We start from the raw sequence: 26,986 nt of genomic DNA on the forward strand, positions 1-26,986 counted from the left end.
CTCTTGAGTTATAAGATAGATGACAAATGACGTGAAGGCCTCGGGAACCGGAAAGGCGCGCGCCTTCCTGAGAGGTGAGCGAACCGGCGGTCAGAGCCTCCGGCCAGAGTTAAGGAAAGGGGCGGGGCTTGGGGCGGGGCGGGGCTNATTCCCTGAGCGGCAGTGGGAGCCGGGCGTCCTGTGGGCTGGGTTTCCGCGGCGGCCATGAGGCGAAGAGGCCCAGAGGAGGGGGCCTGCGGCGTGTGGCTGGACGCGGCAGCGCTGAAGAGGCGGAAAGTGCAGGTGGGTCGTGGGGGCGAGAGACGGTGTTGGGGGAGGGGTTAGGGACCGGCGGCGTGAGAAGGGAGGGGATGGAGGTGAGGTCAGGGACCANGGCAGCGCTGAAGAGGCGGAAAGTGCAGGTGGGTCGTGGGGGCGAGAGACGGTGTTGGGGGAGGGGTTAGGGACCGGCGGCGTGAGAAGGGAGGCTGTGGAGGTAAGGTCGGGGACCAAGAAAGGACCGGCTTTGGGAATTCTGAGGCGAGAGGGATTGGAGCCCAAAGACGGGTGAAAAATGCGGTTTGGGAAGAGTGGGGAGGAAGTGGGAGCAGAAGGTCGGCAGGCTGTGGATGGGTGAGGAAGAGACTGGGACGGCAAGGCTTGGAGGTGTGGGAAGAGAGTACACAGAAAATGTGCCCCGAGGAGAGTTTGTTTGTTTGTTGATTGAACTGTGCTTGACATTCAATATCCTGTTAGTTTCAGGTGTACCTCACAGTGATTCAATATTTTTATGCGTTAAGAAAGTGATCCCCAGGAGAAGTCTGGTTGCTGTGGTCACCATGCAACGTTACTACAATATTATTGACTATATTCCCTTCCCTGTACTTTTTACCTCCCATGACTGACTTTATTTTGTAACTGGAAATTTGTGACTTAATCCCCTTCACCTGTTTCAATCCCCGTCGCCTGCTTCGCCCTCTCCCCAGCCCCTCCCCCTCTGGTAACGCACAGTTTGTTTCTTACACCTGCGTGTCTGTTTCGGGTTTTGTTTTATTTAGAGTCCACATAGGAGTGAAGTCAGACCTATTTGTCTTTTTCTGTTTAATTTCACTTAGCTTAATAGCCTTTAGGTCCATCCATGCTGTACGGCAGAATTTCATTCTTATTTATTATTATTTTTTTTTAAGTTTTATTTATTTTGAGAGAGCGCGCGGGAGCGGGAGAGGGGCCAAGAGAGAGGGTAGAGAATCTCAAGCAGGCTCTGTGCTGTCAGCGCAGAGCCAGATGTGGGACTGGAAGGCACAAACCGAAGTCCAGAACTGTGAGATCAGAACCTGAGCCGAAGTCAAGAGTCAGGTGCTCAGACTGAGCCACCGGGGCGCCCCAGGGTTTCATTCTTTATGGGTGAGTAATACTTCATTGTAGATATTACCACATCTTCTTTACCCATTTGTTTGATTGATGGACACTTGTGTTGCGGCCATATCTTGGCTGCTGTAAATAATACTGCAGTGAATACAGGGAGGGGTGCATATATCTTTTCTATTTGGTGTTTTCATTTTCTTCAGGTAAATACCCGGAAGTGGAATTAGTGGAGTATATGGTAATTGTTTCCAATTTTTTTTTGTTTTTTAATGTTTTTTAAAATTATTTAAACAATTTTTTAATATTTTTTTATAGTTTATTTTTGAGACAGAGAGGGAGACACAGAATCTGAAACACTCTCCAGGCTCTGAGCTGTCAGCACAAAACCTGATGTGGGCTCAAACCCACAAACTGAGAGATCATGACCTGAGGTAAAGTCGGACACTTAACCAACTGAGCCACCCAGGAGCCCCTTTTTAATGTTTATTTTTGAGAGAGTGTGGGCACAAGCGATGGAGGAGCAGAGAGAGGGGGCAGATGGGGGCTCTGTGCTGAGAGTGAAAATGTGGGGCTCCAACCCACAGACTGTGAGATCATGACCTAAGTGGGGGTTGCTTAACCAGCTAAGCCACCCATATGCCCTATTTTTAATTTTTGAGGAACTTCCATATTTTTTCCATAAGTAGCTGCACCCCTTTGTGTTCCCAGCAACAGTGTATGAGGGTTCCCTTTTCTCCATATCCTCTCCAACACTTGTTATTTTTTATCTTTTTGATACTAGCTATTCTAACAGGTGTGAAGTAGTATCTCATTGGGGCTTTGATTTGCATTTCCCTGATGGTTAGTGATATTGAGCACCTTTTCATGTGTCTTTTGGCCATCTGTATGTCTTCTTTGGAAAAATATCTTTTCACATCCTCTGCCCATTTTTTAATCTTTTTTTTTGATACTAAGTTTATAAGTTCTTTATTTTGAATGTTAACCTCTTAAATGTGTGATTTGCAAATATCTTCTCCCATTCAGTGGGTCGCCTTTTTGTTTTGTTGGTTTCCTCTGCAAGAGCTTTTTAGTTTAATGTAATCCCATTTGTTTATTTTAGCTTTTGTCCTTGCCTGAGGAGCCTAGTCCAAAGAGCTGCTGCTAAGATGGATGTCAAAGAGCTTATTGCCNCTTCAGGTCTTAACATTAAGGTCTTTAGTACATTTTGAATTTATTTTTATATATGGTGTTAAGATAGTGGTCCGGTTTCCTCAGCACCATTTATTGAGGAGACTGTCTTTTCCTCATTGTATATTCTTGTCTCTTTTGTAGTAGATGAATTGCTCATATACTTGTGGGTTTATTTATGGGCTCTCTATTACATTGACCTATGTGTGTGCCTCTGTCAGTACCATACTGTTTTGATTACTGTAGCTTTATGGTATAGTTTGAAATCAGGGAGTATGCTATTTACAGCTTTGATCTTCTTTCTCAAGATTGCTTTGTCTGTTTGGGATTCCATACCAATTTTAGGATTATTCTAGTTTTGTGAAAAATGGTATTTTGATGGATTGTATTGAATTTGTAGATTCTTTGGGTAGTATGGATATTTTAACAGTATTAATTCTTCCAGTCCATGAGCACGATACATTTTTTTCCACTTACTTTTATCATCCTCAATTTCTTTCATCCATGTCCTACAGTCTTCAGAGTACAGGCCTTTTACCTCTGTGTGTCATAGACTCTGGGTCTAAAGTTCTCTTGTCTAGCAAGAGACCGGATGCAGGATTAAAAAGCAAGAGATGGCTAATGTCCAGGAGAAGACAAGAGCCCCGAATAAGGGTCCTTGCTCCATATTTATTAAGATCAGAAGGCTTACAAGCGTGATGGATATGCACAAAGGGACCGTGAATCTGTGAACATTAACTCATGGGCATGAAGGAAAGGGGGATTTGAAGATCTATGGTGTTAGGGGTTTAGGTCTATATAAAATGAAATCCTGGTGCCGGGCAGGATTTTTCTTTCTGATAGCTCCTTATTAGTGTATAGAAATGTACCTATAGGGGTGCCTGGGTGGCTCTTTCTGTTGGGTGTCTGACTTCAGCTCAGGTCATGATCTCACAGTTTGTGGTTTTGAGCCCTGTGTGGGGCTCTGTGCTGAGAGCTCAGAGCCTGGAACCTGCTTTGGATTCTGCGTCTTTCTCTCTCTTTGCCCCTCCCCCACCCCTCCCCCACTCATGCTCTGTTTCTCTCACAAAACTAAATAGGCATAAAAAAAAAAGTAATCAGCCTAGGGGTGCCTGGGTGGCTTATTCTGTTGAGTGTCTGACTTTGGCTCGGGTCGTGATCTCATGGTTCATGGATTCGAGCCCCGCGTTGGACTCTGCGCTGACACCTCAGAGCCTGGAACCTGCTTTGGATTCTGTGTCCCTCTCTCTGGCCCTCCCCAACTCACACTCTGTCTCTCACTCTCTCAAAAAAATAAAATGAAATAAATATTTTCAATCAGTCTAAAATAATACATATGCCAAAGAGACACATTTTGGATTGGCAAATTTTGTTCCCCTACAGTGACTACAATCTCCTGAACAAAGTAATTGAGGACTGTTAAAAAGTGTCTTACAACTAAAGTAATTTTTTATTCTTATTTATTTTAGCGCTTGTATATTTATTTATTTTTGAGAGAGAGAGAGAGAATGCAAAACAAGTAAGGAAGGGGCGAAGACAGGGAGACAGAATCCACAGAATCTGAAGCAGGCTGCAGGCTCCAAGCTCCTGAGCAGTCAGGGCAGAGCCCAACACAGGGCTCAAACCCACGAAGTGAGAGATCACAATCTGAGCTGAAGTCAGACACTTAACTGACTGAACCACCCAGGTGTCTCTAAAGTCATTTTTAAAAAAAAAAATGTTTATTTTGAGAGAGTATGAGCAAAGGAGGGGCAGAGAGAAAGGGAGAGAGAATCCCAAGCAGGCTCCACACTGTTAGCTCAGAGCCTGATGTGAGGCTTCGTCTTCTCACTAACTGTGAGATCATGGCCCGAACAGAAGTCAAGTGTTGGACACTTAACTGACTGAGCCACTCAGGTGCCCCTAAAGTCATGTAAAAAAAATTGTTTTTAATGTTTGTTTATTTTTGAGAGAGAGAGAAACTGAATGGAGTGGGGAAGGGGCATAGAGAAAGGCAGACACAGAATTCAAAGCAAGCTCCAGGTTCTGAGCTGTCAGCACAGAGCCCAGTGTGGGGCTCAAACTCACGCTGTGAAATTATGACCTGAGCCAAAGTCAGACACTTAACTGACTGAGCCACCCAAGTGCCCCCGCTAAAGTCATTTTTTGAGAAATAACAAATAAACCACCTGTCCCTTAAAAATTTTTTTTTTACTTGAAAATGGTTTTTTTTTGGGCGGGAGAGGGGTGGTGGCACCTGGGTTGCTCAGTCGGTTAAGTGTCAAACTTTGGCTCAGGTCATGATCTCATGGTTTGTGAGTTCGAGCCCTGCGTTGGGCTCTGTGCTGTCCGCACAGAGCCTGCTTCGGATCCTGTGTCTCCCTCTCTTCTGCCCCTCCTCAGCTTGTGTGTGCCTGTGCTTGCTCCTTATCCCTCTTTCCCACAAAAATAAATATTAAAATATATTTGGGGTAGGTAATATAATTTATCTGGTATATAATTTGAAATGTATGGGATATGCAGTGAAATATCTCCTTAATACTTTTAACTATCCTTGGCCCATCTCAGAGGCCACAACTTTCTTGTCTATCCTTCCAGAGATACTCTGTATATGTACAAGCAAATACAATATCTATTTTTCCTTATAAATAGCATATTCTACATTGTTTTGCAACTTGCTTTTTCTCACTCTTGCATCTTATGTATTATTTCATATGCATTCACAAATGGCTGCTTTATTCTTTGTAAAGACTATATAGTATTCCATGATACGGAATAGTATCCATTGTATGCAGTAGTTTGCCTTCATCTACTCAGGCTGCCATAACGAAATACTATAGACTGAGTGGCTTAAACAACAGAATTCATGTTCTCACAGTTCTGGAGCCTGGAAGCCCAAGATCAGGGTGCCACCTGGGTTGAGTCCTGGTAAGACTTTCTTCTTGGCTTGCAGACTGTGAGCTGCCGTCCCGCATGAGCTCACGTGGCCTTGTCTTGGTGCATGTGCATGGAGAGAGGTGTGTGTTAATGGTTTTATTTTTTTTTTTTTGAAAATACTTGGGTGAGCAGGGGTAGGGTAGAGGGAGGGAGGGAGAGAATCTTAAGCAGGCTTTGTGCCTAGCCCAGTGCAGGAGCCCGGCATGGGGCTCCGTCTCGACTGCGAGATCATGGCCTGAGCTGAAATCAAGAGTCAGATGCTCAACTGCAGGAGCCACCCAGGCGCCCCTAAAATTTTTTTTATTAAACTTTGGTTCTCTGACTAGTTTCTTTTCCTCTTTTATTTAAGACTTCCAGCCCAGAGCAAAGTATTAACGATTCCCTTTCAAAGTATGTAGAAACCTGCCTTTTCCTAGAGCAACTATCAAATAGGCACACAGTTGTTTGAGTTTTAATGTCAGGCATCAATGGCAGCTGCTAGTGGCCAGTGTTTTAGAAAACATGCCCCTTCCCACTTGATCTTGAAACCTAACTGTCTAATTTAGGGTGGGGAGAGACGGGGGTGGAGGCTGGGGGGAAGGTTTTGTAGTCTCGTCAGAAGGTGGGTGCCTATGTTTGGAGTGAGTTTGCTTCTCTCCTGGTTCCACAGCCATGGCAGGCTTGGTCTCGTTCCCTAGGCCTTGGTATGGAGGATACTGTATTTGTTTTCATTTCAGTTTTTTTTATTATGAGAGTAATAGATGTTTGTAAAAAAAAAATCAGTATAGAGTTGTATTCAGTAAAAAAACAAAAATACACACACACAAAACAAGAGTAAACAAAAGGTTTCACTAGTGGTATCTACTTTTTTTTTTTTTAATAGTTTATTGTCAAGTTGGTTTCCATATAACACCCAGTGCTTATCCCAACAAGTGCTCTCCTCCATGTAGTGGTATCTGCTTTTAACAGTCTGGTATCCTTTGAAACGTTTTCTATGTGTATAAATAAATACATTTTCCCCACGAATGAGATTATATCAAACATTGTTCTGCTATTCACCTTTCATTAAATACATGGAGAACTTTCCATGTGAGACATGAGTTTTTGAAAAGGCCATCTTAATTTACATGATTTTCAGATTTTGCATTTTAACTTTGCTACCTCTATATTAAAATATTGAGGAATATTTCTAAGAGAGGACAATAAAGAGGAAAGAAGATTCAGTATGTGTTTCGTATATTTGCTGTCTCTTAGGTGTACTGTATTTAAAATGTCATTTTAACTCAAAGATAATTTCTATTTCTTCTTCACCTGTAATGCAGAAGGTTGCTTACCCTTGAAATACATGCAGCAGAGAAGGAGAAGTGGGCCTCACTGAGGAGACGGAATGTGAAGCTGTCAGAAATCCTGGCTGCGGCATCAGTGGTTCCCGGCCGGCCCTGGCGGAACGCTGAATGCCCCCGCGCAGCTTTACTAACACTCAGCCCAGCAGCAGATCCTCTGGATTCTGCCTTCAACTGTGTTTAAATTAAAAAAAAAAAAATTTTTTTTTAAATTTATTTCTGAGAGAGAGAGAGAGACAGTGTGAGCAGGGGAGGGTCAGAGAGAGAGAGAGGGAGATACAGAATCTGAAACAGGCTCCAGGCTCTGAGCTGGCTGTCAGCACAGAGCCCGATGCCGGACTCAAACCCACGAACTGTGAGATCATGACCTGAGCCCAAGTTGGACGCTTAACCAACCGAGCCACCCAGGCACCTCTGCCTTCAACTGTGTTTAGAATCTCATAATTTCCTCCTCTTTCTACCTGCTGCCCGAGTCAGAATGAGAGTGACCCTTTGCTCAGTGTTAATTTTAACCATCTGGTGGTTTCCTCTCTTTGGTAAAACCCAGAATTCCTGAGGCTTGCAAGGGAGAATTTGGCCATGTATGCCCTCTCACACATTTAAAATATTTTTTATATTTTGTTTTATTTTTTATTTCAATTTCAATTTCATCTGTTCTGTTCTATTGGAGAGAGAGAGAGAGAGACAGTGAAGTGACAGTGTGAGTGGGGGAAAGGGGCAGAGAGGGAGAATTCCAAGCAGGCTCCCTCTCACACATTTTAGACCTCATCTCTTCTTTTCTCGGCCTCACTCTGCTCTAGTCCTACTGGCCTTCAAGCCAAGCAATCTCTGCAAGGACTTTCATGCACCGCTCTTGAAATGCATAGGGATTACAGTGCCGCTTGGCTCTGCTCTTTCATTTGTTTGGATGTCAGCGTAACATTGAGTCCACTTCTTAACCACCATGAAAATGCCTTTCACTTATACCCTACTCCCTGTACTCCCTAACACCTTAGTCGTGTTTTGTTTGTCTCTATAGGCCTTTACCGTCAGATATACTACAATATTGCATACTGCGTAGTTACTTGTTCATTTATTATCTTCCTCTACTAGAATGAAAGTTCTCTTAAGCAGTCCTTCAAACAGTGGCGCACAGTAGGAACTCAGTAAAAATTGATCGAATGAGTGAATGAACTTATCCATCTGAGCTTTTAGATAAAACCTTTTAGGTACGATTATAGTTGCTGAGTCTTACTCTGATGACTTTGAGCTTTTTAGAGCAAAGATGGCCTGGGGCCCTCTAGTAAGATGGCAGTTAAAGTGTGTTTAACCAAAAAAAAAAAAACTCCCCAAAAAACAAAAAAACCACAGCCCTCACCAGTACTTGCTGATATGATTTAAAAAAAGGTGAGGGGAATCAGAGGGGCTAAAATGAGCAAATCAGAGAACTCTAGATGCTGGCGAGGATGTGGAGAAACGGGCACCCTCCTACACTGTTGGTGGGAATGTAAACTGGTACAGCCCCTCTGGAAAACAGTGTGGAGGTTCCTCAGGAAACTAACAATAGAACTCCCCTATGACCCAGCAATAGCACTGCTAGGAATTTACCCAAGGGATACAGAAATGCTGATGCATAGGAGCACATGTACCCCAATGTTCATAGCAGCACTCTCCACAATAGCTAAAACATGGAAAGAGCCTAAGTGTCCATCAACAGACGAATGGATCAAGAAGATGTGGTTTATCTATACCATGGAATACTACATGGCAATGAGAAAGAATGAAATCTGGCCATGTGTAGCAACATGGATGGACCTTGAGGGTGTTATGCTGAGTGAAATAAGTCAGGCAGAGAAGGACAGTTACCATATGTTTGCACGTATAGGAGGATTAGGAGGAACTTAACAGAGGACCATGGGGGAGAAGAAGGGGGGAAATAGTGGGGGAGAGGGAGGGAGGCAAACCATGAGAGACTCTTGAATGATGAGAACAAACAGAGGACGGATGGGTGTGGGGGGAGGGGAAGGGGGAGATGGGCATGGAGGAGGGCACTTGTGGGGATGTGCACTGGGTGGTATATGGAAACCAACTTGACAATAAACTATTTGTAAAAAATAAAAAAATAAAAAGTGAAGGTGTTCCTGGGGTTTCAGTTGGTTGAGCCACTGACTTTGGCTCCGGTCATGATCTTGCAGTCCATGAGTTCGAGCCATGTGTTGGAGTCTGTGCTGACAGCTCAGAGCCTGGAGCCTTCTTTGGATTCTGTCTTCCTTTCTCTCTGTCCCTCTCCTGCTCTTACTTTTCTCTCTGTCTCTCTCTTTCTCAGGTAAATAAACATTTAAAAAAAATAGAGAAAAGTATTTCATTGAAACTGAGTAGGCTTAATAATACTGAAATCCATTGTAGCAACACTATTAGCGTTGGTACTGTAATACTGACAAGGATCTGTAAATATAACTTAACAAATGTTTATCAATGTGATCTTTATATAATGGCTTGTGTTTTATAAAGCTTTTTTTTACATGTTTTTGACTTTCTCAGTAAGCTTTGTGAGGGAGGTGAGATTATCTCCATTTTGCAGACGAAGAAATTGAAGTTAGGATAGAGATTTGCTCGAGATCACATTGGAGTAAGTGCATCTCTAAGGCTTAATTCCAGGACTTCTGACTCTTGATCCAGCGTGTTTTTTCATCACGTGTAAGGTGTCCTCAGAAGGTAAAAAGGTGGATGAGATGGTTCCAGTCCTGGGAGCATGGGATATGATAGGTACACACATAACGGTCAGACAGACTAGAAGTGCCTTGGAGGAAATTCTAAGCATTTAGAGAAAGACGAGATTATATTTTATTATGGGTAAAGGAGTGGTGGTTTAAAAATATGTCCACAAATTCTTTGATACCCCTCCCTTTAAAAGGTGGAGATTAAGCAACCCCCCCCCCCAGTGTGGGCTGTGCTTAGTGACTCAGAATGACTAGAATGTGATGGAAGCGTTAATGTTAGAATTCTGAGGCTAAGTCATAAACAGCCATCGCCGCTTCAGTCTCCGTGCCTCTTTAGGGGAAGTCAGCGGTCCTGTTGTGCGGATACACAAGCAGCTCTGTAGTGGAACTTCACTGCATTCGCCAACAGTTGTGTGAGTGAGCCACCTTGAAAATGTATATTGCTGTCCTGGTTGATCTCTTAAATGCAACCTAATGAGTCTGAGCCAGAACCACCCAGATAGGCTGCTCTCAAATTCCCCCCACACAGGAGGTGTGAGATCATGTTTTACGCTGCTAAGTTTTGTGGCAATGTGTTAATGCAGCAAGAGAAAGCTCCTGCAGATTTTCATTCTGGCAGTGGAGTGCTGCCTCCCAAAAACCTAAAACGGGGGTGGGGGCTTTGGAATGGGGCAGCGGGTGGCAGCTGGAAGGACTTTGAAGGGAGTTCTAGTGAAAGCTTGAAGAGCTCTTAAGAAACTAATTTTAGAACTAGGATGGCCTTTGAGGAGGCTGTGGGTGAGGCTTTAAAGGAAAGTGGAAATAATCTTACTGGAAATTAGAGGAAAGGAGATCCTTGTTACATAGTGACAGGAGGTTTATTACAGCTACTGTTGGCTGTAGTGAGGTGGAAGGTGGAGAATGTACCTAAGGAATTGGGTGATGTGATGCAGCTAAGGAGATTTCTAGGCAGCATTGAAGGTGCTACCTAGTTTCTTCTTGCTGGTTATAGCAAAGGGTCAGGGGAGAGACAGGAGCTAAAGGAAGCCTGTTAAACAGAGGAGCCTAGAGTTGACTGGTTTTGAAAACTCTCAGCCAATTCAGGTGGCACACAGTGGACTTTTCTTTGCTGGAAATTTTTAAATTACTAATTTCTCATTCTAGGTCTATTCAGATACGGAAAGATAGTTGATATCATTAGTCACTAGGGAAATGCAAATCAAAACCATGAGGAGAGACCACTTTATACCCACTAGGATGACTGTAATCAAAAAGACAGTAGCAAGCTGTTAGCAAGCTTGTGGAGACACTGGAATCCTCATTCATTGCTGGTGCACGTTTAAAACCAGCAATGAATGTGTAGGCATTTTGCAGAATGGTTCGGCAGTTCCCCAAAACGTTCAGCATAGTTATCCTGTGACCTCTTCTGTGACTTCTCCTTTTGGGTGTATACCTGAGATACAGAAAGATACTTTCACACAAAAACTTGTGCACCAATGAGTGAATGTTTGAATGTAGCAACATTTCTCATAATAGCTAAGTAAAGACAGCCCAACCGCCTGACAATGATGAATGGATAGATAAAAGGGTATATCTAAACAGTGGCATGTTATCTGGCAGTAAAAAGGGACTAAAGTACATACGCATGTTACAACCTGGATGCACCTCCAGACACCTTCAGTGGAAGAAGCCAGTCCCGGAGACCAGCTACTGTAGGGTGTATGGAAGGTCCAGCGGAGACCAATCTCTAGAGACAAAAGTCCATCCTTGTTCCTGGGGCTACTGGGGTGGGAACAGGGCATGACCGCTAATGGGTACAGGGTTTCTTTTTGGGACAATGAAAAATGTCCTAAAATTAGATTGTGTTGATGTTTATACAACTCTATTAAACAACACTTCACTGTACACTTAAGTAGGTGTATTTGATGTTATATGAATTATGTCTCTGTTAAAAAGAGATCTATCTGTTACAGAGCTGTTAAAAAGAAAGGCTTTGTGGAAGAGATGACATTTGAGACAGCCCGGAAAGCAAGGGTAGGATCTGATTGGAAAGCAATGAAAGTGGAGTAGGCATTCTAGTAACAGTATGAATAGTGGCACAGAGGCAAGAGATCTAAGAGTTGTTTGTGAGATAAGGAGTGAAACTTAGGGAGTCCCCAAGACCACCCTCACTTCTCACACCAACTGCAAGTTCAAGGAATCCTGAGACCACTCTGAAGTTTGATAACTTGCTGGAATGACTCACAGAACTCACTGAATGATGTTAAACTCATATTTATTACAGTGAAGAGATACAGATTAAAATCAGCTTAGGCATGGATGCCTGGGTGGCTCAGTTGATTAAGCATCTGATTTTGGCTCAGGTCATGATCTTGCACTTCTTGAGTTTCAGCCCCATGTTGGTCTCTGTGCTGACAGCTTAGAGCCTGGAGCCTGCTTCACATTCTGTCTCTCTCTCTCTCTCTGCCCCTCCCATGCTCATGATCTGTCTCTCTCGAAACTAAATAGATATTGAAAATTTTTTTTCTTAAAAATTGACTGAGGCAGATTTTAGGGGAATTTCAAGCACACAGGGCAGAGTCTAGGAAAATTCAAAGTGAGAAACTTGCAAGTGTCCTCTGCTGGTAGCATATTGGACATCCCAGCTGCTTCTAGTAATGATGTGTGACAGTACGCAGTATTGCCAACCATGGAAGCTCACTGAGCCTTGGTATCCAGAGTTTTTATTGGGGTTTGGTTGTGTAGACGTGGTTGACTACTTATGTGGCTGACCGTAGTTGCTAGCTCCTATGAAGGTCAAGCTCATACTGCATGGTCCAGAGCTCCCACCATAGGTCACTTTGTTAGCATAGACTATCTGGTACTGCCCAAGGCCTCCCATAAACAGACATTCTTATAAGGCAGNTGAAAATTTTTTTTCTTAAAAATTGACTGAGGCAGATTTTAGGGGAATTTCAAGCACACAGGGCAGAGTCTAGGAAAATTCAAAGTGAGAAACTTGCAAGTGTCCTCTGCTGGTAGCATATTGGACATCCCAGCTGCTTCTAGTAATGATGTGTGACAGTATGCAGTATTGCCAACCATGGAAGCTCACTGAGCCTTGGTATCCATAGTTTTTATTGGGGTTTGGTTGTGTAGACATGGTTGACTACTTATGTGGCTGACCGTAGTTGCTAGCTCCTATGAAGGTCAAGCTCATACTGCATGGTCCAGAGCTCCCACCATAGGTCACTTTGTTAGCATAGACTATCTGGTACTGCCCAAGGCCTCCCATAAACAGACATTCTTATAAGGCAGGACATTCCAAAAACAAAGAGATTACCTCTCAGGAGCTGAGGGTAAAGGCCAGGCTTCTCTTTGGATAAGGTTCTTTTACTACATAGGGAGTAACTTAGTCTGGTTAAATTGTAGGATAAATGTAGGGGAACTGAAGGTGAGATTAGGAGGTAAACTAGTACCATGTTGTTGGAAATTCATGGAAGGCATTTGACATAATGATCTCGAAGAAGATGAGCCCAGTTGTGCTTATATGAAAGTAAGTGGTACGCTGAAAGTCTAGAGGAGTTTGGAGGATATTGCAGACATTTAGGCATGAAATAACAAGGGCCTAATCTAGAATAGTAGAAGTTTAAATTATTATTTTTGGTGGATTATTGATCTCTATAGTTATATCTTTTTTTTTTTTTTTTACTATAGTTATATCTTTAAAGCATGGTTATGCTCAAGAAGGACCCATGGGATGCCTGGGTGGCTCAGTTGGTTGAATGTCTGACTCTTGGGTTGATCTTGGGGCATCATCTCATGGTTTGTGGGTTTAAGCCCCTCTTCGGGCTCTGCACTCACAACTCAGAACCTGCTTGGGAGTCTGTCTCCCTCTTTCTCTGCCCACATACCCCTACCCCTACTTGAGTTCACTCTTTCTCAACAAATAAACAAACACTTTAAAAAACAAAAAAGGACCTAAATGTTGGCAGGAGTTGGGACGTCTCTTAAATGTTTTTAAACGATGGCTTTGGTCCAGTTATCTGCAGCCCTTGGTGTGTCTCTTTTTTTCAGGGACCTTTGCATTTTCCCTTTAGTTCTTTTTACACTTAAGAGCTAGAAATTGGCACCTGAGTAAGTAGATGATTATAGAGAAAAAAGAAAAAAAAAGTCTTGAAATAATGTTTGGAAATTGGGAGAATAGAATAGATATAACAGGTTGATTGTGTGTACAGTTGAGGCTTGAACAACACAGGTTTGAACTACACGGGTCCATTTATCTGTGGGTTTTTTTGATAAGTACAGTACAGTCCTGTAAATTTATTTTCTCTTCCTTATTATCTTATTTTCTCTTTCCTAGCTTACTTTATCGTAAGAATACATATAACGTATGAAGTATGTGTTATTTGACTGTGTTATCAACAAGGCTTTTGGTCACCAGTAGGCTATTAGTAGTTAAGTTTTTGAGGCGTCAAAAGTTGTGTGTGGATTTTCAACTGTGTGGGAGGGTTGGTGACCTTAACCCTCACATTGTTCAAGAGTCAACTCTATATATTGTGTGTGTGTATACACACACACACACACACACACACACACACACACACACACAGAGTAATACTTCTTTTCACAAAGTTGACACCTTCTGGGAGACTTGGGGATTTGTTCCAGAGTGGGGATTTCTACTCCATTGCATTTTTTTAAAGGCACTTCCTTTCCTTTTTTTTTTTTTTAATATAATTTGTTGTCAATTTGGTTTCCATATAACAGCCAGTGCTCATCCCAACAAGTGCCCTCCCCAATGCCCACCACCCACCCTCCCCTCTCCCCTACCCCCCATTCACCCTCAGTTTGTTCTCAACACTCAAGAGTCTCTTAAGGTTTAGCTCTCTCCCTTTCTGTAACTTTTTCCCCCCTTCCCCTCCCCCATGGTCTTAAGTTAAGACCATGTTAAGTTTCTCCAGGTCCACATATGAGTGAAAGCATATGGTATCTGTCTTTCTCTGACTGACTTATTTCGCTTAGCACAATACCCTCCAGATCCATCCATGTTGCTGTAAATGGTCAGATTTTATTCTTTCTCATTGCCAAGTAGTATCCTATTGTATATATAAACCACATCTTTATCCATTCGTAAGTTGATGAACATTTAGGCTCTTTCCATGATTTGGCTATTGTTGAGGGTGCTGCTATAAACACTGGGGTACATGTGGTCCTATGCATCAGCACTCCTGAATCCCTTGGGTAAATTCCTAGCAGAAGGAACCCGCTTTGCAATTTAAGTGAGCACAGTGCTCTTCTTTTTGTATGGGACCATCATCTCTGCTATTGAGAGGGCCACATTTAGCCCTTGCTGTATTGGAAGTAGTTCAAATCAGGAAGTTTAAACAGACCTTCAGTACATAGTGTTATTAGGGCAGAATCGATGGCATGTGTATGAAAACACCATACTACAATGATCTGGCATGTGTGACATCCTTTGAGAAAAATCTCATTAGCAAGAGGTACTCTTTTTCTGAGACTTGGTAATGCTAATGGAGGTCGACCTATCAGGTCTTCAGTCTAGGAGTTGTGATACTTAAAAGAAATAGCTATTTTCTCTTATCCCTGTTGAAGTTGTCATTAGGTTCGATGAAAAATCCATGCCAGGTGGTTCCAGAGAAGATTCTTGCAATAAATCTTGTATTGTTAGATTACTTTGGGAGGAAGACCTTAAGTTTTCCATGGTTGTACTTCTCAGCCAGTCTGTGTTCTGGACCTATGTGTGACCTCAGTTACAATGACGAGCTCAGTTTGGCTTTGATCACTGTTTTGGAAAAGCCTTAATGTTTTCTGAGAGCTCTGTTGATGTTGAAAATGTAATGAGTAGTTACATATATAAAACATAACCAGAATGTGTCCTTCCTATATATCCACCTTCTTCCTAAAATATTTATTGAATTTATTTATATTTATTGAATATATACTTATTATATGCATTAAGCTAGTTCTGTGGAGGACAGGAAAAAAGTATGTGAATCAAATGTTGATACCAGGATTTTGTTAGGTAAGTCTTGAAATACCAAGCAATAAATATTAGGTTTGTAAGGGGAAGAGGTCACCTCTGGTTGGAATCCGGAGTGCTTGGGGCTAAGCTGAAGTATGTGTAGCATTTCAGACTAGGGTTTGGAAAAAGGCCCCTCTGTGTGAGACACAGAAATGAGGAACGTGGAGGCCATAATAAGAACTGGCGTGTAGGTGAGTATTAGGCTGCAGTATACATAAAGGGGTTTTGGAAATGGAGAAAAAGGTAAACCGGAATCATTAATGTGTGCAGCCTGAGAGTTGATACTTTATGCTACAGGGTAGTAGAGAAACGATTGACAGAGTTTGAGCAAGATGGTATGTTCAGTTTTACTGCAAGAAGATTAATCTAGATATTGGCTGGGGGACTGATGGAAACAGGTACTGATGAGGGCCTGACCAGTTAAACTATTGTAATAGTCTAGGACTGGGCAAGAGTTTATGATATCTGAACTAGGATAGTGTGTTATTTGTTTCGCAGGTTTGGAGGGCTTGAAGCAAGTTTTGAATGAACACTTTATTATTACTCACTCAACCGAGCTCATTTATGTTGGAGATGAGGGGAATTTTGGCAGCTTTTCTGGGTCAGACTTCTTAAACAGTCCTCCTGTGGGTGTCCCTATTAGCTAGCATCACTTTCCGCTTGACTTGATAAGGCGTGATAGTGACTGATTGGAAAAGGCTTTCTGTGTGGAGACCTGAAGAGGAGGGGGACTTGGAGAAGTCGGAAGGGAGGACTATGGGATCTCAGAAGCATAAAAGAAGAAGAAGAGCAAAAAGAATTAAGCATGTGCGTTCATATTTTTCAAAGCTGTCAGTATATAAGGATAATGAGATTTCATACATCCAAGACTAGTGACCATAATGAAAATTAAGTTGGGTCAAATTATATCCTAGACTTGAAGGCCATATGAATCGTAAAAAGGGGGAATTAAATTGGTTTGAAAGCAGAACTTTAAGACAGACTTGCAGATGAATCATCAGAAGAGATAAAAGTAGAATGAGGTCTAAATTGAACCTAAATGCCATGAAAGCACGAACATGTAATAGAAGGGTGAATTCTATGATCCCAGATCTGCTTTGAGAGTAGTCTTTAAGAAAGGGCCACACTTTTGGGGTGATTTGCAGCCAAAAAAGCATTGTTCTCTGTAGGAATACACTGTAGGGGAGCCTTCTGATAGCAGGAATAGCAGGGGCCCCAGGATGGTAGGAGGTCCGTTACTCCTGCCACATGGGACCACGAATGTGACAGTGCCAACGGACACGAGATGCTTTGGTTTGGAGGGCATGTATTTCTCGAAGTTAGATTCTTTGAGGCATTCTTGCAGGGTAGGAGTTGTTAATACCTAGGGCGTGGCTTACCAAGGGGTCCGGTCCTGTAGGAACCCTATGCCTTTTAGACAGGCTTTCTTACGCTGCGTGATATACACACAGGGATTGGATCTGTTCTGAGGTAAGGATGATCAGCGGAAGGACCGTACCTGGGTCCCCTCAGTTCCTGATGGCCTGTGCTCCCTCATTTCATTGAGATAAACATAGTTCCTTAAAGCCGTGAGTCTTGTAAGGGAGTCATAACCGAGGGCGGCAGTGTCACTCTTAATACTGCTCTGACCTGAGGAAAGAATGTCCTACTCTCACAGCGATGGCTGACTCGGTGGAAAGCTTCCTTCCCAGATGTTTTGCTAATTGAGGTCTTACTGTTTTCTGATAATTTGTAGTTTTCTACAAGTCTGCTTTGTAGGACTTTGTATTTTTAAAAAACTTTAATTCCAGTATAGCTAAGTGGTAAATTAGTTTCAGTGATTCAGCATCTTATGTATTATTCCTCCGTGCTCATCAAGATAAGTGTACTCTTCATCCCTTCCACCCAGCACCCCCCACCTAACTCCCCTCTCGTAACCATCTGTTTGTTCTTTATAGTCAAGAGTTTGTTGTTTGGTTTGTCTTTTCCTTTGTTCATTTGTTTTGTTTCTTAAATTTCACATATGAGTGAAATTATATGGTTTTTGTCTTTCTCTAGACTTATTTTGCTTAGCATTATACTCTCTAGATTTGTCCATGTTGCAAATGGCAAGATTTCATCCTTTTTTGTGGCAGAATAATATTTCATTGCATATATATATATATATATATATGCGCAACTGCGTCTTCTTTATCCATTCATCTATCAATGGACACTTGGGCTGCTTCCATAAGTTGGCTATTGTAAATAATGCTGAGACAAACATAGTAGCGCATATATCCTTTTGAATTAGTGTTTTTGTATTCTTTGGGTAAATACCCGGAGGTGTAATTACTGGATCATAGTGTAGTTCTTTAAAAAAAAATTTTTTTTTTAATGTATATTTTTGAGAGAGGAAGAGAGCACACAAGTTGGGGAAGGACAGAGGAAGAGGGGAGTGAGTGGCTCTGTGCTGACAAGAAGTGAGCCTGATACAGGCTCGAATTTAAGAACTGCAAGATTATGACCTGAGCTGAGCCAGACACTGAACCACTCAGGCAACCCGGTAGTTTCGTTTTGTTTTTATTAAAAATGTTTATTTAGAGAGAAAGAGAGAGAGAGAGAGTGGGCAGGGGAGGGGCAGAGAGAGAATCCCAGGCAGGTTCTGCATTGTTAGTGCAGAGCCCTATGTGGGGCTCCATCTCACGAACCCATGGGATCATGACCTGAGCTGAAGTCAAGAGTCAGAGGCTTGACTGACTGAGCCACCCAGGCGCCCCACAGTAGTTCTATTTTTAATTTTTGGAGGAGTCTTCATACTGTCTTCCACAGTGGCTGCACCAGTTTGCATTCCCAGGGTGTACAAGGGTTCCTTTTTCTCCACATTCTTGCCAACACCTGTTGTTTCTTGTGTTTTTTATTTTAGCCATTCTGACAGGTGTGAGGTAATGTCATTAGTTTTGGTTTGCATTTCTCTGATGGTGAGTGATGTTGAGCATCTTTTCATGTCTGTTGGCCATCTGTATATCTTTGGAGAAATGTCTGTTCCGGTCTTCTGCCCATTTTTTAATTGGATTATTTGAGGGTTTTGTTTTTTTTGTGTTGAGTCATATAACTACTTTATATATTTTGGATATTAACCCTTTACTGGATATTTGCATTTGCAAATGCCTTCTCCCCTTAGGTAGATTGTCTTTTAGTTTTGTTGATAGCTTCCTTTGTTATGCAGAAGCTTTTAATTTAGATATAGTCCCCATAGTTTATTTTTGTTTTGCTTTTGTTTCCCTTGCCTCAGGAGGCATTTAGAAAAATATTATAGCTACTATCAGAGAAATTACTGTGATCTCTTCTAGGATTTTTATGGTTTCAGGTCTCACGTTTAGGTCTTTAACCCAATCCATTTTTAGTTTATTTTTGTGTATGGTGTAATAAAGTAGTCTATTTTCATTCTTTTTTTTTTAAGTTTATTTATTTATTTTGAGAGAGAGAGCACGAGTAGGGGATGGGCGGAGAGAGTGAGAACCCCAAGCAGGCCGGGCCGCACTGTCAGCATGGAGCCTGATGCAGGGCTCAAACACACAAAACTGTGAGATCATGATTTGACCTGAAGTCAGGCACTTAACCAACTGAGCCGCCCAGGCGCCCCTCATTTTCATTCTTTTGCATGTAGCTGTCCAGTTTTCCCAAAACCATTTGTTGAAGAGACTTTTTCCTATTGCATGTTCTTGCCTCCTTTGTTGAAGATTAATTGACTATATAATTGTGGGTTTATTTCTGGGCTTTCTGTTTTATTCTGTTGATCTTTGTGTCTGTTTTTGTGCCAGTACCATGCTGTTTTGATTACTGCAGCTTTGTAGTGTAACTTGAAATCTGGGATTGTGATACCTCCAGTTCTGTTTTTCTTTTTCAAGATTGCTTTGGCTATTCAGGGTCTTTTTTGGTTCTACACAAATTTTAGGATTGTTTGTTTTAGTTCTGTGGAAAAATACTGTTGGTATTTTGATAAGAATTGCATTAAATCTTTAGATTCCTTTGGGTAGTATGGCCATTTTATTAATATTTGTCCCTGTAATCTATGAGCATGGAGTATCTTTTTGTTTTTGTCGTCTTTAATTTCTTTTCTTCTTTTTTTTAATGTTTTATTTATTTCTAGGAGAGAGAGAGAGACAGCGTGAGCAGGGGAGGGTCAGAGAGAGAGGGAGTCACAGACTGAAACAGGCTCCAGGCTCTGAGCTGGCAGTCAGCACAGAGCCCGACGCGGGGCTCGAACCCACGAACTGCGAGATCATGACCTGAGCGAAAGTCGGACGCTTAACCGACTAAGCCACCCAGGCGCCCCATGTGTCATCTTTAATTTCTTTCATCAGTGTTTTTTTTAAGTTTATTTAAAAAATTTGGTTTAATGTTATCTTAGAGAATGAGAATGAGCAGGCAGGGGGCAGAGAGAGAGGGGGTCAGAGGACCTGAAGCAGGAGGACCTGTGCTGATAGCACAGAGCCTGATGCAGGGCTCGAACTCATGAATCGAAGACCATGACCTGAGCCAAGTCAGATGCCCAACCAACCGAGCCACCTAGGCGCCCCTTAAGTTTGTTTGTTTATTTATTTATAGCATGAGCAGGGGAAGGGCAGAGAGAGAGAGAATGAGAGAGAATCCCAAGCAGCCTCTGCACTGTCAGCACAGAGCCTGATGCATGGCTCGAACTCACAAACTGTGAGATCATGACCTGAACCGAAACCAAGAGTCAAATGCTTAACCTTAACCAACGGAACCACCCAGGTGCCCCCAACAGTGTTTTATAATTTTGAGAGTATAGGTCTTTCACCTCCTTGGTTGCTTATTCTTAGGTATTTTATTATTTTCGGTGCAGTTGTAAATGGGATTGTTTTCTTAATTTCTCTCTCTGCTGCTTCGCTATTAGTGTATAGAAATGCAACAGATTTTGCACGTTGATTTTGTATCATGTACATTGATTTTGTATCCTATAACCTTACTGAAATCATTTATCAGTTGTAGTAGTTTTTTGGTGGAGTTTTTGGGATTTTCTATGTATAGCATCGTCATCGGCACATAGTGCAAGTTTTAGTTCTTCTTTATCAATTTGGATGTCTTTATTCTTTTTTCTTTTTTTCTTTCTTTTTTTTGGTTTGATTGTTGAAGCTAGGATTTCCAGTACTGTGTTGAATAAAAGTGGTGAGAGTGGACACTTGCCTTGTTCCTGACCTTAGGAGAAAAGCTGTCAGTTTTTCACCATTGAGCATGATGTTAGCTGTGGGTTTTTCATATGGCCTTTATTATGTTTTGTTCCCTCTAAACCTGCTTCTCTGAGAGTTTTTGTAATGAATAGATGTGGTACTTTGTCAAATGCTTTTTCTGCATTTATTGAAATATGACTTTGTTTTAAAGTTTATTTTGAGAGAGACAGCATGAGCAGGAGAAGGGAAGAGAAAGAAGGAGAGAGAGAGAATTCCAAGCAGGCTCTGCACTGTCAGAGCAGAGTCCAACGCAGGGCTTTGAACTCACAAACCACAAGATCGTGACGTGAGCTGAAATCAAGTCGGATGCTTAACTGACTAAGCCACCCAGGCACCCCACTGAAACGATCATATGGTTTTATTCTTTCTCTTATTGATGTGATATATATACATATATATATCACATTGATCGATTTGTGAATATTGAACCACTCTTGTATCCCAAGAATAAATCCCACTTGATTGTGCTGAATGATTTTTTTAATGTATTGTTGGATTTGGTTTGCTAATATTTTGTTGAGGATTTCTGCATCTGTGTTCATCAGAGATATTGGTCTGTAGTTGTCTGCTTTTGTAGTGCCTTTATCTGGTTTTGATAACAGAGTAATGCTGCCCTCATAAGATGAACTTGGAAGTTTTTGTTTCTCTTCTATTTTTTGGGAATAATTTGAGAGGAATAGGTATTAACTCTCCTTTAAATGTTTGCCAGAATTCACCTGTGAAGCCATCTGTTTCTGGACTTTTGTTTGTTGAGAGTTTTTTGATTACTGATTTAACTTCATTGCTGGTAATCCATCTGTTCAAATTTTGTTTCTTCCTGATTCAGTTTTGGGAGGTAATATGTTTCTAGTATTTATCCATTTCTTCTAGGTTGTCCGATTTGTTGGCCTATACTTTTTCATAATATTCTTACAATCCTTTATATTTCTGTGGGGTAAGACTTGGCATTCTTGTAAGTCATTTAAGTAACTATGTATTATTAGTCTGTTTTTTCCCCATAAGCTCTAAGCTCTACCAGGGCAGAAACAGTCTGTTTTTGTTTTGTTCATCAGTATATTCCCAGTGCCTTAGCACATAGGTGTTAAAATACTTGTTGGCATACTATCACACCTAATTTCTCATATCTAGGATGTGTCTCATAAAATTTAGAGAGCCATGTGCCTACTTGGGCTTCCTCATAGCATGGTGGCCAGGTTCCAAGAATGAGCATTCCAAGAAAGCAAGACACAAGTGCATGACAGTTTTATGACCTAGTTTTGGAAACCATGTAGTGTTACTTCTATCATATTTTATTGGTCAATCACAAAAATCTTCCCAAGTTCAAGGTGAGGGAATATGGCCTTCAGAATTTGAGAGGAGGAGTGGCCACCTCAGTTTCTCCAAATTCTAGTCTCCATATATTTAATCAACAATGCAGAGCAGGTGATTCTGGGAAGAAAGCCAGGGTCATCATAGGGCTCACCTCATTTGTTTTACTTCTCTCAGGGCTCACAGTCCAATGCAATACCTGTTGTCCACCGTCTAAAATCACCTGTCTCATGTATCTTACCCAGTTTTCTTGTTTTGTATAGTGGAAGGGAAAGTTCCACACCAGTATTGCAAGTCAAAGTGAGTCTTATACCAAGGATTTCTTTATGTTTTCATCCACTTAAAGTATATTTTAGTTTCCAAATGTAAAAATGAAGTCATCTTTGGGCTAGAATTAATAATTTGGGTTCAAGTTTCAGACCTGTCTCCAACTTGCAGCATGAATGTTGGCAAAACCTATTTCTTCTTTGGTTTTCACGCCAAACTGAATTGAATATATATCCCTGTCCTCAGGGTTACTTCTCAGGCATTTCATGACAAGCAAGTGGAAACAAAACCAAATCACACTAAATAAAGCTGAGGTTATATTTATAGTTAGTTGACAAAACTTAGTTCCCAAATCTCTGTGGTACACGTTCTGGCTGAATGTGTGTAAGACTGGCTGTTTCATAGTAATAACCAACTAGTATGAGCTGCAGGAACTGTGTGTAAGCCTTTTATGTGAATTATTCGACAAATCCTCATAACAGCCTATGGAATAGGTACTTTACTGTCCCCATTTCACACATGAGAATGAGACCTAGATTAAGCAATTTGCAGAACGTCACACAGTTACTAAGTAGCAGTGGCAGAATTGGGATGGATTTGAACCCAAGCTGTGTGACTGTGGAGCCACGCTCTTAACCAGATGTGACTATTTGAAAACCACTTAAAAACGCGTCAACTGCTGCTGCTGTAGAATCATTAATTGTCTTTAAATATGAGAGTATCCCTGAAACTCTTTCAACAAATCCTGCTTGTTTAGTCAGCCTGACTGATTTCCATGGGGAAGCAGAAAGATTGGGCTATAGTTGGAATATGTGCTTTCCCGAGAGAAATATCAGTCTGGCGGGAGATGGTAGATGATGATGTGCAGCAAAAGTACCTAGAGAAGGGGTGGGGTGGGACAAGAGGGTCCAGATGGTTCCGTGGGGATCACTGTTCAGTCTGTCCTGTCTGGCAGGACAGATGTCAAATATCAAACCTATTTGATATTAATAGGTTTTATTATTCTTTTTCTCCCTCTTCTCAGACACATTTAATGAAGCCAAACACCAAAATGCTAACACATTTTCCTGGAGAAAAAAAGGCTAAGATTTCCTTTACTCAAAAAATTCCACCTGCAGGCATTCGGCAGACCAGCATCGCTTCCTTCTTCGCCTTGCAGCCAGGTATGGTGGCCCGCCTGGGGATCCCCAGGGAGCAAAAAGGAACGTGTGCGTGTTCCTACGCTGGCCGGTTATGAGAATTGGGGACACCAGCGCATTGTGTTAAACTTAGCGGACTTATCAGAAGAGGTTGTGTTATAAAACACAACAAAACCTCCCCTTTGGCAAAGCAATATGTACATACTTTTACCAACATTTTCTCATTCCAGCTTATTCAGTCTAGTATTAAATATTTGTATTTCCTGGCAGAGCAGTGAGGAGAAGGGTGTACTTTGGGAGTTGGGGTGTGCAGGTGAGCCGACCTGCCAATTAATTAGGTCTTGGATTGGCCACAGTGAACAGTCTGTGTAAGACTATTTAATAATATTTCTGTATAAAGCTTCTCAAATTAGTCAAACATGATTTTTTCTTAGAAAGGTTGGCATACAGTGTGTCATCATCCTTTGGCAGTTCTTTGCTTACATGTCCCTTTTCAGAAGATGAGCTGCCTCAGAGCAGGCTGGGGCTTACAGAGCAGGGTACCTACCAGATAGAGGGTGCTGGGAGAGCTCTAACTCTTCTGATTCCCAGGATTGCATTGCATAAACCTTTTTTTTTTTTTTTAATTTTTTAAAATTTCTGAGAGGGAGAGAGAGAGAGACAGACAGACAGACTGAGCAGGGGAGGGTCAGAGAGAGAGGGAGACAACAGAATCTGAAACAGGCTCCAGGCTCTGAGCTGTCAGCACAGAGCCCGATGTGGGTCTTGAACCCACAAACCGTGAGATCATGACCTGAACCGAAGTTGGATGCCCAACCGAGCCACCCAGGTTCCCCTGCATTGCATAAATCTTAAATTCACTCTTCCTGCCCCAAACAGTAACTTAAAATAAGCAACTTTTTGCTTTAAGTAACAAGGGCTGAGTTTTTCCTATTTCAAAATGCTGGTATGTTCTATAATCTATTGAATTCATAGGCAAACTTGAGAAATCTTTCACAAAACATGGTTTCTGCAGTATAATTCCTGTTGGAGAAGGAAAGAGGAAATCGTTCAGCTTTGTTTGTAATTAGATCTTGGTATAATGGGGCATGGGGAATTCCGTGTAATTCACCAAGGCAGTACAGGATCCATTCCATGCCTGATCAGATGGTCAGGCTGGACAGGCTGGACGTTAGTAGTTTCTTTTTATTGTCCTTCCTGCTGGTTGACTTAGCATCCTAATGGTCTTTACTCCCTTTCCCATGAAATGTTTGCACAGTGGGGCACTTGATGTTCTTTGCACTGTCACCAGAGGGTTTCTTAGAGTTGGACGGTTAATGTGATCTTTATGATCTTACAAAATTGTGTTTCACATACTTCTCAAAGGACGATATTGAGGAATACATATTTAGCCACAATCACTATTTAGCAGAAACCATGTTAAATAAAAAACAAAAGCCAAACTGATGGGCCCTTTTTAACAAACCCCACACAGCCAGAAAAGTAGGCTGTGTGGTCTGAGTATACCTACCATGTTTGATGCTATTAGGTAGATCACTGGAAGCATTCATATATAGGAGTGGCAGAATATGAGGCCTGTGTTTTAGAAAGATCATTTTGGAGAATGTAGAAATCAAAAGGAAGATCAGCTATAAAGTTGTGTGACAAGTCGAAGACTCCTGCATTAGGTAGTGATAGCTGATACAGATTTCAGAAAAAGCCAGCTAAATCCTGCTCAGGGCAGAGTTTTCCTGCAGAATAATATTTGTTCATGTCTGTTTTACTAGGAAGGACAATTGGTGGTGACCAGAGGAATGTTTCTTCTCCTTTAGAAAGTCAGACCAACAGAGAGTTTAAGAAAGATGTAACCAAGCTAGACCATCTGATCCAGGGCCTGGGTGGTGATTGCCTTGCAACCCCGTTAGCCACTTCAACCCCTGCAGACACCCAGGAAGCTGGACTTTCTCCACAGTCCCTCCACGCTTCTGGCCCCCACAGAACAGGAACGCCATTTTTGACTGTGCTGTCTTTGCTCCAGCCTGACCCCTTAGTCTGTGCTGGGAAGAGTAAAGCCTCTCCGTCTCGTTCCTTCACCAAGAACTTGGAAGGTTCTTGCTCGCTGGACCAAAAGGAGAAAGATTCTTCCTGGAAAAGGGAATGGCGTCATGGATCTAAGAAAAAGAGCTATCAGGGTGTGGAGAGACACATTAAACCACCTGGGGGCAAGCGCCAGCCCTTGGACGAGACTAAGTCAGAAAAGGTGTCTCCCAAAGAAACTAGACAGGCGCCCGTCCTCCTTCACACATACAGGGATTCCAGGAATGGGGAAAACACGGACTCAGTGAAACAAAGCCCTTGTCCCATCCCTGTATTTTCTTGGGACAGTGAGAAGAATGACAAGGACTCTTGGAGTCAGCTTTTTACCGAGGATTCTCAGGGCCAGCGGGTCATTGCCCACAACTCTAGAGCTCCTTTCCGAGACGTAACCAACAACCAGAATCGGGGCTTAGGGCAGTTTCGTGGCAGCCCCCGGGCTCAGTGCCAGGAGACGCCCACTCAGTTAAATCTGCAGCCTGATTTGCTCTTTACCCAGGACTCTGAGGGTAATCAAGTTATCAGGCACCAAGTCTAAATGTCTTTAAGACGGTTTGGTTCTAAAAGTATCTCAAAATGACATAGCTGTAGGCAAATTTTGGGGTGGGGAGCTTGGGAGTGTGGGCGGGAAGGAGGCAAGAGATGGAATTATTATTTTCTTGGTATAAACAAGTGGGGCCACTTGTTGAGATGGTATGATGGTGCCTTTCCCTGAGGAAGAGGTGGCTGGTAAACTTGTGCAAGTCTGTGATGAACAGCGAGGAGGCAGCGCAGGTACTTACCATCCACTAGAGTCCCTCCTCAGCCCGGAGCCACCTCTGTGCCTTCAGATGCCTGATGCAACGCGGCTTCTCATGGATGTGTGTTCTTCTAATCTGTGTTAGCTTGCCTGCTCAACCTTGGGACCGTTATTCCAGACACCTTTCTGAGGTGATAAGGCAAAGCTCCTCAACCCAGATGTATGGGGGCAGAGAGGATAGATTTTTAAAAAACCCACCATCATTCTGCTTTCTGCTTATTTTTGTGGGGGTTTTATAGCATTTTAACATCTTCTGCTGTTTAAACATCTCCCTAAAAAGCCGGAGTTATGTAACAATCCAGATGTGATTAAACCACTCTTCTACAAGGGATGAGAACACCCTTTGTAAAAACTGTGAATCCAAATAAATGACTTTATAAGCGGACTCTGCTGGTAATTAAAACATTACCATTTTATTTCTAGAAAAGCAACTTTTTAATAGTATATGCTCGGTCACTGCCAGGGTCCCACCCAACACCTGCGTTTTAGTCAAGATGTTACCCACCAGGTGGCAGTCTCCCATGTTGCAGGTGTGCTACCTTAAGAGGCTTAAACAGCCTCTAGGGGGCAAGTGTGCAAGTTATAAGATGGAACTGCTTTTAAGAGTTTGGGTAAAATCCCTACAGAAGGAGTCATGAGGCTCCTTACAGAAGTTTTCTTTTACATAGGCAGGGCTTTATGAGACAAAAGGGGAAGCCATTTTTTATGAAAGTTCACATACCTTAAAATTAATAG

General features: G+C 42.2%; 1 protein-coding gene across 4 annotated transcripts; it reads left to right on the top strand.

The window, feature by feature from the left end:
* Window positions 1–153: 153 nt before the first annotated feature.
* AUNIP (aurora kinase A and ninein interacting protein) lies at window positions 154–26,895 on the top strand. Of its 4 annotated transcripts, XM_077775549.1 has the most exons (4): window positions 154–282; window positions 23,265–23,403; window positions 25,146–25,965; window positions 26,718–26,895. In XM_077775549.1, exons 1-4 carry the CDS (start codon window positions 205–207, stop codon window positions 26,887–26,889), a joined length of 1,209 nt encoding a protein of 402 aa, XP_077631675.1. In that variant the 5' UTR covers window positions 154–204; the 3' UTR covers window positions 26,890–26,895. The 4 variants fall into 4 exon arrangements, with proteins under 4 accessions (XP_077631675.1, XP_077631672.1, XP_077631674.1 ...); XM_077775546.1 differs by lacking the exon at window positions 26,718–26,895 and having other exon boundaries at window positions 25,146–26,636; XM_077775548.1 differs by lacking the exons at window positions 154–282; window positions 26,718–26,895 and adding an exon at window positions 1,757–1,775 and having other exon boundaries at window positions 25,146–26,636.
* Window positions 26,896–26,986: the final 91 nt, after the last annotated feature.

The sequence above is a fragment of the Crocuta crocuta genome, unplaced genomic scaffold, assembly GCF_008692635.1.
Source record: "Crocuta crocuta isolate KB4526 unplaced genomic scaffold, BGI_CrCroc_1.0 scaffold127, whole genome shotgun sequence".
In the NCBI taxonomy this organism is placed as follows: domain Eukaryota; kingdom Metazoa; phylum Chordata; class Mammalia; order Carnivora; family Hyaenidae; genus Crocuta; species Crocuta crocuta.

Bases quoted from the DNA above. Each gene is read 5' to 3' on its own strand.
- AUNIP (XM_077775549.1), top strand. From the start codon at position 205: ATGAGGCGAAGAGGCCCAGAGGAGGGGGCCTGCGGCGTGTGGCTGGAC. The intron at 283-23,264 runs GTGGGTCGTGGG...CCCTCTTCTCAG, and splicing joins TGAAGAGGCGGAAAGTGCAG to ACACATTTAATGAAGCCAAA. The intron at 25,966-26,717 runs TCAAGTTATCAG...CACTGCCAGGGT, and splicing joins ACCCAGGACTCTGAGGGTAA to CCCACCCAACACCTGCGTTT.